The following is a 13,507-nucleotide window of genomic DNA, read 5'->3' as shown; positions in this document are numbered from 1 at the left end:
CCAATGCCATCTAGTAGAAGAGCATTTGATTGTTCTGCCTATCACTACGTGTCACTGGCACGGATAAACAAAGACATATTATTTGTAGTAAATAAATAACATTTATTGGACCAATTACGTGACCCTGGATAATTTTAATTTACTGTGGCACACATGATGATGTCTCACAACATACTAATGTGTCACAGTATGGTGGTTTGGAATCATTATCTCCTGTAGAAATTTAGTGTGTCTATGAAAAAAAAAAAAACAACCTAGAAGAGGGTTTGCCTGTCATGGTAAAAATATGAAATTGCACTTGATGTCAACAAATGCAACATTTTATCAGTGTGATTGAAAACAAATGCTTGAAAATGCTTAATTTAGGCCAAAAATACGTAAAATTTACGCAAATATATTTTGAGCAGTAGTCAACCACGAAACAGCAATGGGTTATTAATACAGTCGTCCCTCATTTATTGTGGTTAATTAATGTTAATAAATGTGGTTATTAATAAATTGAATAATTTCATAGTAGATCATAGTAAACCTGTTTATGACTTTCTAAATATTATTTTATTATTAGAGGCCTGTAGACATGACAACTCCTATTATTCTTAGTTTGCAACACATTGCTCAACTGCAGGCTCCTGGATCCCTGCATGGCCGCCGCTTTCAACATAGCATGCTACCGAGCTAACTAGTTAGCCTCCAATTTATTGTAAACTAAAGAAAGGGTTTCAAACAGAATGGGAAAGAAGGACAAAGTAATAAGCCAAAAACTTACCACTTCCACACGGAATGGGAGAACTTTTTTCACTATTTCATTTCAGACATGCCATGGCTGACTCCATGCATTGTGAAGATAATCCAATCTAATGTCATGTCTCATCAATGTTAGACCTAGTGACCAGAATACTGCATAGAACTCCATAGTCAACTACAGTGGTCATGTATTAATTAATTATTTTTCGGAAAACCATGATAGAGTGAGGCCCCAAAATTCAAAGCACAATGTGGAGAGGGATGACTATATACATTTACATACTAAAGTATTATATTATATAGCTGCAAATCCTCACAACCAAGCCAACATAGTTCACCAAGTTACTATCATCTATAAAAAAAACAAAAACAAAACAAAGACATCATGACTGTGTGACAACATACTCACCCTCAACACAGGGCATGGTAAAAGTAACTCTTCCTTTATACTACAGATTTTATGAATTATTAATTTTATTTATACATCAAAGACCTTTGACACATTCATTTTCAAGCACTTCCCCAGTGCACATTTAGCCTCCCATCAAGCGGTATTGGACTTTGAGTGAGTGCACATTACTGCCTGAGAAAATACTGCTGTTTTGCATCAGTGTGATCTCAAATAAGAAACGATCACATCTGAAGCATCATTTCTCAGCAAAGGGCACAAATGTTTTGAGAAAGTGCGGAGGTTGAGCAAATTTTAGAGGGCTGCTTCCCCGCGTTAATGGGTAGGGTTTAGTACACGAGGCTCTGTAGCGCCATTTGTAGGCCTCTTCCATACGCTTTGTGTATTTATCGCGACCCAGATGGTAGGTCTACCTTCAGGGCACCCAGGTCCACTTTGTAGTGAGAATATGCCTGCTGAAGTCAGGAACAAAACAAGTGGATCAAGGCAAAGGCAAAACAGTAGTTAAGCCTGTCAGGAACATTATAGCAACACGGATGCAATCGGTTGGGGGTGTTGACACTGGTGAAGGAGCTTGTTATCCAAACTCAGAGGAAGTACCACACACACATTCCCACTCTCTAATGATGTTCCCAGAGACTTCTGTTCGTACACGCTAGAAGGAGCAGTTGAAGTTGATTTAAATAGATTTTAATGAAGTTGCACACCAAGGTAGCCTCTGCTCATAATCAGGAGATGCAGGAGCAGCAGAGAGAGTTCTAACGAGGGCAAAGGGCGGGAAATATAGTGTTTCCGTTTTATCCCCCTCCCTCTGACTGCCAGAGGCTATTATGATGAATATGAAATGAAATATTATGTTTTTTTTGTTTGTTATTTTTACAGCAATTCAGTTCTCTGACCATCAGCAACATTAGTATTCTGCATGTCATGTTAATCTGCATTAATTCCATGCAGTTGTGACATCTGGGACTCAGTTGCCTTCAATTGGGGATGGCTTAAATACTAATTGTTAAGGCACTATAACAACATCCACAAAACGTGGCTAATAAATAAATAGACAGTACAAGTAATTTACTCTTATAGGACAATGAATAGTGGGGTATTTTGTTGGTCACAATGATGCCGTGCAACCCGTTTATGTTGACGCTGACATAAATGGTTGTCGACAAACAAATCAAAACTAGAAATTGCTTGCATGCACATTTACTTGTGACTTCTCCCAGAGACATAAGGAAAATGGGTGGTAATAAAGGATTTTTCTATAATCGGTTCAGCTGTAGTTGACAGAGTTGTTGTCTGATCTACCTTTCATGCTCTATCTATTATCATCATGACCCCTCCCCCTGCACCTCCCCATTTTAAAAAATCCACTGTGGCTATTCTTCACGCCTGATCCACTGACAGGTCTTTCAAGTCGTATTCCTATTTTGGCATGTTAGAAGCTCGGGATAATTGGATGGCTGCTTTGGCTGACGGTTTTCCTTTCTCTTCTCAACAAACAATCTGCAGCAGAATGAATGGCACAGCATATCAATATACTCATGTGTCTCCTTTTCTAACGTAGCTCATAAAAAAAAAAAAAAAGAAGCTGAATTTATTAAAACTACCCCTCCTGCACTCTGTGGGCAAGTAAACAAAACAGGGACATTAGATGAATACACATACACTTTGCATTCGGGTTGAATTCAAATTCATGCTCCATGGTACAGTGGAGTGAATGTTTATCAACAAGTCTTACTAGCAGTAGTTAATTCTGCAGGAATATCGCATCACTGCATGTCGGCCATGCTATATGCAGCTATCATATTGCTTTCTTTAGTTCATCATGCAAAGCTGCCTACAAGTTACTAAACAAAGGATTGTAACAGGTCAAACTGTTCCTTGGATTTAAAATTTGTCACACCACGCCAACTTAAAATACTCTCTCTGGGGGGTACTAACCCTCGAAAACTGTCTCTATTTCACCCACTTCCTGCTCTGACACTGCAAACCATGCCCCACGCAGCAGTTGTCAGCAGACAATAGCGATGTGAGCTATGCTCCTAACATTAGCTATCATTGAATGTATGGCCTCACAACCACACAGTGACTCCAAATTGTTGGTTGCTTCTCTGAGACTACTGTGGTTTATGTGCACTAAAATACCAGACAGCGGTGAGTGAAAGTCGTGGACACTAATACTATTCAGGTCAAACTAAATTTCCATGAAGTTTCACTCTGAATTTTATTTGTTCAATCTCTTCTTTTGTAATGACCGGTATGGTACCGATAACCAATAACTTTCTTATATCTATTTTTTTAATTTAGATTTAACTGTAGTTTCTTACCTGGAGGTTAGAAGGACTGGAACAAATTTGGATTTGATATCATGACATTACTACTACCATAACACTACTATCAGGAGAAGAATACAGAGACTATATCAAAGTATAGAGCGCAGGAAGCCAGCTGCTGTGGCCCAGCAGAGTGCACTATATTCGGACACATGCTCCGAGGAGAACCAGAGTATTGAGCAGGAGGAGCCACCTGGCGTGGCCCAGCAAGGTGTACTGTATTCAGACACATGCTCCGAGCAGGCGGTGTGCCGTTACAAAGGTCAGGAGAACCAGAGTATTGAGCAGGAGGAGCCACCTGGCGTGGCCCAGCAAGGTGCACTGTATCCGGACACATGCTCAGAGCAGCCGGTGTGACGCCACAATGGTCTCTGGCAAGCATGTTGCACTTTTCAACGCTGTGGCGCTGGCGTTTCAGGTGGCTGATAAGGGTTTTTTTTGTGTGCTTGATGAGGGTTTTTTCCCCTCATCACGGCGCATTTGCTACAACTAGCACGCAAAATGTCTTAGTAGGAAAAAGAATGTTTGTTTACAAGTGAGCTCAGGGGAAGTTACGACAGGCCGTTAACGTCACAGGCAGGAGACAAAAGGAGCGCCTGATTTGCTCACCCGCATAGTACGGGTAATCTCACCTTGTTAGAGCATATTTTTAAATTATCGGTAGGCCTGTCAAAAATAACGTGTTAACGATGGTAACTAATTTATTTAATTAATTATGTAATTTTTTTGTGTAATATAATGCATGCGCACAAGAGCAAGCACGTCTCTCTGTTATGACGGCAGATGTAAGCACGTTGGGGCACCCCCACACACTCACTGTCTGATGCGCTTTTATAACTTCATTCTGACCTGATCACATCAATAGCAAACAATTCCAACACCAGATAGTGTATGAATCTCCAACTCACACACGTCTCTAGTCCGTTCATCCTGGGAACGACACTTCCTCATTCTCATTACAAGAATGTGAGATGCATTCAGGGACACGACAAACATCACGGCTTTAGCTGTAGCATAAACGGCTTTATAATGCGTGTGTGTGTGTGTGTGTAAATAAACAGGAAGATAAAGAAAGACATGAAGTGGATATTCTTATCACTCACTTTATAACTCGTAATTTGGATGTAGATTTGAATGTTCTGCTAGTATTAAAGAGACTAGTGTTAGACAAATACATTTTTAGGCTTGTGAGGTATGTTTTAGCTTAGATTGACATATTCAGTTCATTTGAAGCTGTTAATATGTACATACATATAGTACATAATCATGTCCTGCCATTTATCTTTCTGTTAATTAAATACAGTAATAAAATCAGCAGATTTCAGACACAGTTGCTAATGGTGATTATTCATGATTAATGCATTTAAAAACTGTCAGAGCTATTTTTAATGTTATCGACTTGATCAGTATAATGTCATAATTCTCTCATAATCATCATGCACCCCTATTTTAAGCAATTTCAGAATGTCATTATTGGTAATAATTGCTGGCCGATGGTGGTGAGTATACATTTTTTGGTTGAAAAAGTGTAGTTTGGACCCCAAGAGAGACAGCATTTTTAAAATAGAAAATAGATACATCATCATTGATGCAAGTATCATACATAAAATCATATCATATTTTATTTATAATATTATATTACACAACAGCATGCCTTTTCTGTCTCTACATGGTGGTGTTTACAATTTCTCATCTGCTTTCTGTATTGTGCATGGAGGAATGACTGCAGTGGCTAAAGGCCCTGTCTTTATTTTGACTTTGTGAATTATTTGGGAGTCTTTCCATTGCTTTCTATTATGAAAGGTGGTGGTTATCAAATGCAACTGTGGAGGAGTAACTGCAAAAATACTATTTTGTCAGAGAGTCTATGCTCAGGATATTAGTTTGAATTATGAAGTCTATTATTTATTTGTGAATAATGGCTGATTTTTTTTTTATGTTGGTTACTCAGAATATGCTGAGGTTTGTTCATTTTATACATGCTGCTACTGGTGCACTTTACTTTTCCTGCTGGTTCTGTGCAATGGGAAATATGTTAGTAGATGTACCCTTCCAATTATTAAAAGATAATGAAAGTAAATTAATCTGTTTCATGTTAATTTTAATTGTGGATCGTTGCAAATATGCTTTGTTTTAGTAGTACACAGTGAGTAAAAAGAAATGATATATAGAAAAAAGTTATGCATGAAAAAACTGACAAACTATTGATCACAAAAAAAGATGCATCGTATAATCATCGCATCGCAGTACTATGAATCGTAATCTCATCGAATCGTGAGGTGGCCAGAGATTCCCAACCCTAACAGAGATGCTCCAAAAGAGATACAAACCCGGCTCTCCTGACTGAGGCAGACGTGCTAACCACTAGCTCACCATGCAACCCGTGGGAGAACATAATATGGGAAAATCCAATCTATCACTTTGCAGTGATAAATCTGTCCAACACACTATCTCTCAATGGAGTGTTTTTAAATGGAGTACTTACCATTGCTTTTCAACCACTAATTCAATAACGGGGCCCATAATGAAGATGTATGGGAAGTGCAGAACCATTTATCCAATACATCACAATGTGTAATTCATACTTCAGTCTTCATTGTTGCACCCTAATCATGCCTCACGCGACACTATTTTCTTTCCCTTTTAGCTGTACTTAACCTGTGCATGCCAGACAAACAGACACAAGGTGTATTTTATGTTTTAATAAATGTTATTTAGATAAATAATTAAGGTTAGACATAATAATCAATAAAATGCTTAAGGATTTGGTTGATTATGTGGACTGGATAGATGATTAATCATGCCTGGAAGCAAGTGAGGCAAAATGGAGTGCAGTACTTCAGTGTGACCAGCAGAGGCGCTGTTGATTAAATCCCGATGGGTTTGTGAAATCAACTATGGGAAGCTGAGCTTACAGACACACATACACACCTCCCCTGGGCAGCATCAATACAACAATACAAACAGGAGTTCAGATCATTCAGATAAGTCCATTGCTAATGTTCATACAATACATTTTCTGTTAAAGTACTATTAGTTAAAATGTGATTAGTTAAAATACTTGAAGTTAGGATAACAGAAAAATTCTTTTGATACTATGTTTTTAATTTCCTTGGACTCTCATTTTTTTCAGTTAATTCATCATATTAATTATTTGCAGGAATTCATATTTTAATGCGATGACAAAATCTCTATGAATGTTCTGAACTCCTGTTTCGATACCAGTAGCTATAGCAGGTAGCGTGAAGTAAGTCAAGTAAGTAAATTGCAGTACATATGCATGCGTGTGTTATAAATAAATATACAAATAGTATACTGCATCTTAAGAATTGCACATTTCCATTTATGCCCATTGCACAATATTGATACGCAAGAATGGATAAAACATACATTTTGTTTAGATTTTCTATTCCCTTTTTAGTACCGTCATTTTTATGTTGATTTTATTCTTATTCGGACTGTGCTGTCTGTAAATGTGGCTGCTGTAACAAAGGATCAATAAAACCTATCAATCTGAAGTTGTATTAAGCAGAATAATGCTGCTACAGCAGACGTCTTCGTGGAAGTACCTCAACTTCTCATGTTGTTCATGAGGTTATATATAGGACAAGAGAAATTCTCTCAATTACATGTGGTCAGATATAACAACCTTTTCCATTCCTCGTTTTATCTCTTAAAATTATAATACATACACTAATGTACCCAAAGGGGGGAAATAGAACATCTACATCCTTATCGTTGACTCCTACTAATGGTGAAGATAAGGATGATGCTTTAATAAACCTAGAGTTTATCATGAGTGCATTCCTACACAGGGGACCAACTGCTTATCCCCATCACTTTACACAGTCTCTTCCTGCCCTGAAAGCGCTGATATTCGTAAATTATGCAAGGGGATACTTACTGGTTTACTGAGTGAATGGCTTTAATTGAACTGAAGATGCTTTCTCTAATGTCCTGCCTCAGGGTTCCTTTGGCCTTCAAGATCTCCACAAAGTACTGTAAGAAACAAATTACACCAATATTGCTCAGCATTACAAACTTTTAATGAATTGCAGTTTTACTTTATTTATAATAGTGCCCACACCGGGCCTTAACCACTCAAGATCTTCCCACTAGAGGTGGAAACAAGTACAGAAAAATGTTGTCCCAATGAAGTGACAGCTGTGCTGGTCTCAAGTCATTTGAGTTGGAAATGGGATTAGCAAATTGAATGAGCACAAGGCTTGAAATGACTCCTAATTGGAGGGCAGAGGGAGAGTAATTGAGTAGAAATTAGGCTACACTGGTGGGTCGTAAAGTCTGTTGTCCCCACAAAAAGTACAATGCCTGCTGCTTTCAGTTTGTTGTAGCTATTATTACACTGTAGTGTTTCACCTATGTTTACGTGTAGCGTAGACGACTGCGATTGTTCGCGCGTGTGAGTGTGTTTTCTGTACAAATTCTACTTAAAAAAAAATACACCTTGTCAAACAAAACAGCATATTGCACAACAGTTCAGTTGAACAACAAAAGCCATCACTGCCACAAATACATTGCAGCCGTGTGGGAAACACTGGAATGACTGCAATGTGATCGCTCCTCAGTTTCTTAATGACAACCAAAGAAAGAAAATACCAAGACTCAAAATGGTCCAAAAGTCAAAACCACAGCGCAATTACATTCATAGGCATAATGAAGATGTCATTTAATTAATGCAATTGCTCCTCTTGCAAGTACAGTCTTCCCTCGTTTATCGCAGTTAAGTGGTTCCAGGCGCGGCTGCGCTAAGTACCGTACATTTCGGCAAAGTAGGATTCAATTTGTGCTGCAACTAACGATTATTTTAATAATCGATTCATCGGTCAATTATTTTTTCGATTAATCGATGAATCTGATTTTAAAAAAGCACATTTTTCATTTACGCCTCTTAGTAGCACTCCCTTTAAGAATGCATGAATGGACTTTTTCCCTCCCCAAAATCATAGCAAAGACAGCGAGGAAGAAGAATTTCTCCGACACCGAAATTGAAGCAGAGAAGTATAAAAAAATCAACTGACAAACATCACAAACACTCTACTGCAAATCAACAAGTCACTGGCACAGACTGCTACATGTGGATCACCAATAAATAAATAACAAATAAAGAAACTTTAGGGGCAGGCTTTGTGTTTGGCATCGGCTCATCTGCTCTGGGGGGAGGGGCGGTGCCTTGTTTGACGGTCAAGTTGTGAAGCACATAGCAAGGTGATTTGGCCTGCGCTGGACAGGCACAGCCATAGCTATTTGTAGTTTTACTGTTCTACCATTAGGTTTTTTTGTGTATGCATGGTAAGAGTTGTGCATAAATGTATGCATTTTCCTATGCACAAGTACAAGTGGATAAATCCCATACTTTGCGTGGGAATGTTCTTACGCATGTTCTATATAGACATCTCCGCAGCGGTTTGCTCTGCAAGATATCAGAAAGAGGCAAAAATGTCGATTGCCCTTTTCCAAAGTCAAAGCTAATGTGACTATCCTGTTTTGCCTGAAACGCAAAGATTCTAGGTCTGCTTTCACGGATGACTAAGGAAATTTAAAAAAGAGTCACATTTGAGAGGCTGAAATCAGTATATTTACAGTACATTTTTAAATGAAACGATTAATCGATTACCAAAATAGTATAATCGATTCATCGATTAATCGTTGCAGCTCTAGATTCAATATTAATAAATGGAATTTTCATAGTTACAGCATAGAAAACCTGTTTATGCCTTTGTAAATACAATTTTTACCATTATTAGAGACCTGCAGACATAAAGTAGCACCCCTATAGTCACCTTTACACACCTATTATTATTTGTTTGCAACACATTGCTCAGCTGTAATGCGCAGGCTACTGGATCACTGCAGGGACACAAGAGACGGTCACCACTTTAAACATAACATGCTACCGAGCTAACTCGTTTGCCTCCATTTTATTTATTCTAAACTTAAGGGTTTCAAATGGAGTGGGGAAGAAGGATAAAGAAAGAAGCCAAAAACCTACAACTTCCACAAGGAATTGGAGGAGAAAATTTTTCACAATGCCATTCCGTTGCCGACTCCATGCAGTGTGAATGTAACGTACTCTAATGTCATGTCTCATCAATGCAATATTACTGATACCTAGTGACCAAAATACTACATACAACCTGTCTTTCAATATTTTGTGACTAATAACAGTCCATAGTCAACCACAAAACAGCGGTCATGTGTAAATTAATTTTTTAAAAACTGAGATAGAATGAGGGAGTGATGTTTGAACCGCGATGTAGCGAGGAATGACTGTAATTTATGACAACGGCCACCTGGCACAGTAGAAATAATCAGACTGACTCCAAATAGGACTGGAAATAATCCACAGTCTGTGAAATTGCAGTAAAACAGCAGAATAGAAGTCATGGGACAAGTAAAAGGGCCATGGCTTGAATTACACCCTTATGACAAATTAAATGTAGGAAATGCTTGTACAAGTTTTATGATAGCAACCCTTTGATAGTGGAATTGAATTATGACTCAGCAAATTTGATACTTAAAGTACAATAGTGCACTCATTTTAACACTCAAAGAAGATGTTAACTTTGATGACATGTGACAACGCACAATGCTGACGCTGAACAAAAGTACTAGACATTGCTGTTCTAATACTTGGACCTAAAATGTTGCTAAAATTCCAAATTTTGTGTGTTTCTGTATTTGTAGACCAAGGCAGGTAAAACCAGTGGTCATGCCACCTGCAGCACTTACAGTGGTGACAAGCTCCAGCTGTTGGCAGTAATGCTGTTCCGTCAGCACCAACTCTCTGCCAACTACTTTTCGCTTTCTCTCCCAGCGGTCCCTCTGGTGTTGGATGCTGTTGCCTGTGAGGGCATCAGGTGGACATGGAGAGAAGCTCATGGTCAGCGCAACGAGGGTTATCCTGCAGAAACACATTAAAAGAAAAAGCCATGCCGGCTTTTTTAGGCTTTAAAAGTGTCATACAATCGGTTGTATGTGCTTGCATCCCTTTTTTCAGGACTACTTTCAACATCCGGCAGTTGTTTTGCATTACTGCAGTCTGTAAGTGTTATACCAGGGTATAATGACGGACCAATTAACAAAACAGAATGGAATTTTACAGGTTTTTACCGAATAAGACAACCAGAATGTACATGAATAAAGGATTTTGGATTTACAAAAGAACAATCAACTATAAAACATCAACATCATTTTGGTCCTGGGAAACCTCCTTGAAATGTTTGCAATCAAACAAAAACATTGGTGAAAACAAAAAACACAAAATGTACACTAAAATATTACTTTTCTGCAGAACTTGCTTCTGCTTCCCTCTTTATCGCACGGGCTCCATGTGTCTTTTATCAAACCCCACTGCTTTGCATCAAAGCCTTGTTTTCTTGGAGCTACTGTGACGCAGTCCCTAGTTTTGCCGTAATGGTATTTCACTGGGAAGCGCAGAGTCTCTAGTTTCAGAAACTGTTGGAATAATTTCGATCATACAAAATAATAACAGCTTTGGTGTTACAGGTTTAAATTTTGCAAAAGTTGGGCAGGCCTGATTCAAAACTCGTATAGTCGTAAAGTTTGACCATGTCTGCTCTAGTTATACTCGGGGTGTTGTGTACATATTTAACTGAATAATGGTGTTTTATTTTTAAGTATTGGAATGTATGAAGGCAGGTAATGAAATTCTCATTTGATGTGTTACTATCTGCACAGGACTAGATCAATATATAATCACAAAACATGCTGTCTCAAATAGCTCAATAGCTGCATATTTGACATGGTTACTTCAATAGCAATTTTCCAAACAATCAATACCACCGTTATCTCTCTCCTCTGTTTAAGACAGTTGACCAATAGCTGTCATTTCAAATCATGCAAAACAGAGCTCCTGATTTGTTGTTTTTTTTACAGATAGATTAGGTGACGATTGTCATGTAATTACCAGAATGCTATTTATGGCCCTATCTCTCACCTCACAGGCTCAATTGGCAAAAGGATCAGTTGGCCTCCTTACCTAAGTAGCACATTATAGGAAACTATGAAACAACCTGCTTCTGAATCCAAGGGTTAAGAAGAAAACAACAAAATAAGTAAAAGGCATGAGTGGGCCTTCGAAAGACTGGTAACTAGTTCGCATTTTCTTGTGCGTTTGTGTATTTTAAGCAAAAGACATTTGCCATGCCCGTGATCAGATGTCCACAGTACTGTATATATTTACATGTGTCCACTTCATATCAACCTGTACTGTGCTACTTATGTGCTTATTTCTGTGCTAGGTTTGCTGTGTCCCACCCATGGTGGTTGCATACCATGCCCTCTTTCCCTCGACTTGCTTTCAACTAACAGAGAAGGACAGCTGATACATTTGTACTCATAATAGTAGTTTTAAGGGACTGTCGTTTAAATATAAAGTGCGTAACCAAAAGATGGCAGACTTTCAACTACTTTGAAGTTTAGAAATTATTAGTGTTTTGATCATTTTGACTTTTACCATTAACAGACAGTAATGACACAAGCTTATCGCAAAATTAACATTACTGAGTAAACTGGTGAGCAAAAGCACTGTTTACATGTTAACAATCGTTCAATCCACAATACCTAGCAAACGAATCATGGCATAACAGAACAGTAAACAAGTCTTTCTACACTGTCATACAATTTAAGATTACAGGACGTAAATCGTTTCGCCCACACGTTAAATATAATCTAATAAACTTGATTTGAGAAATTACGAAAGTATTAGGTCGTTTACCTTGCATTAACGTCTTCACTTTCAATCCAGGCGCTCTTTTCGGGTTGGGCTTCCTTTTTCCGGTTTCGACGGCATCTGATTGGCTGCTTCAACATCCGTTTTCTTTTTTCTCCCCTTTCAAAATTAAACTTCCTTTAGATTATGTAAATGCTTGGCATGGCGTTTAGCATGAAGTATTATTATTTTGCAGTCATTTATTGACTCAATTAAATCTGAAGAATATATCAATATACTATATATATATGTGTGTGTATATATATATATATATATATATATATATATATATATATATATATATATATATATATATATATATATATATATATATATATATATATTCGCAACTGGGATTTTTTTCCCACATATTTGTATTTTGAAAAATGTTGTAGGGTTGGGGGATAGCATATGTGCATAATTCATTAATTTCCACAACAATAACAATTCCTACAACACAATGGCCATGAAACACATGAAGAATTCATCCTAACTTGTTGGGGCTGGGTGGTAACAGGAAACACAGGGACAGCCAATAAATTATGAATGTAAAATGTATATATTCATATTAATATTTGTCTGTGGCAGATGTTTTTGAAGCGCTTCAGCTCGGGAAAACAGGGTGAATTTTTCTGGAGCGTTTGCCAGGCTGCTCTTCTTATTACCTGCAGGTTCACAGTGCAGCGAGAACACTGACATCTAGTGTTGATAGAAGCCAAACCTTACTGCGAGATTGGCATTCATTCATTGGGAGGAGGAGCATTTTATCAGTTTTGATCAGTGTTATATTGCAGGGGTGTCCAAATGTTTTTCAGCCGATGGTCAAAAAAATGGAAGGATGCGGGGGCCACCTTGATTTATATTTTGCATACTAACATGCAAAAAACATGCTAAAAACATGCCAGTGTAGATCAAGATATGCTGGAGGGTTACATATATTCCAATAATTCTTATTGTTCGTGTGATATACTCCTAATCAAAATGTTAAGACAAATTGCAAGAATTTACATTTTGTACTGTTTGATCTAGGTTCTAAGTAGAGCTTCAAAATGCAAAAAGAAGAAATGGAGTGAAACAAAAAAATTGAGTAAGCAATTGATTGCAAACAACCATTACAGTGAAATAGGCTATTCATCATCTGATCAAAAGTTTAAGACCACAGCCTTTAAAAGCCCAAATCTTTGCAAAAATGTGAATTCAATGTCATTTTCTGTCAGATATTCAGGTAAAAAATAAAAAAACTCTTTCATAATCAGATCTTTTTTTTTT

General features: G+C 37.7%; 1 protein-coding gene across 1 annotated transcript in view; it reads right to left on the bottom strand.

Moving 5' to 3' along the window:
- The window catches only part of arhgef39 (Rho guanine nucleotide exchange factor (GEF) 39), a 45,294-nt gene extending 32,985 nt beyond the window's left edge, over positions 1–12,309 (bottom strand). Inside the window, exons 1-3 of the mRNA XM_054752951.1 lie at positions 12,245–12,309; positions 10,237–10,408; positions 7,391–7,485 (exon numbers count right to left, since the gene is read on the bottom strand). Coding sequence (XP_054608926.1) covers positions 7,391–7,485; positions 10,237–10,386 — 245 coding nt within the window. The 5' untranslated portion in view covers positions 10,387–10,408; positions 12,245–12,309. The remainder of the gene's footprint in view (positions 1–7,390; positions 7,486–10,236; positions 10,409–12,244) is intronic.
- Between the last annotated feature and the right edge of the window lie 1,198 nt (positions 12,310–13,507).

Source organism: Dunckerocampus dactyliophorus, chromosome 15 (assembly GCF_027744805.1).
Source record: "Dunckerocampus dactyliophorus isolate RoL2022-P2 chromosome 15, RoL_Ddac_1.1, whole genome shotgun sequence".
NCBI lineage: Eukaryota > Metazoa > Chordata > Actinopteri > Syngnathiformes > Syngnathidae > Dunckerocampus > Dunckerocampus dactyliophorus.
This window is presented reverse-complemented; position numbering and strand designations above follow the sequence as displayed.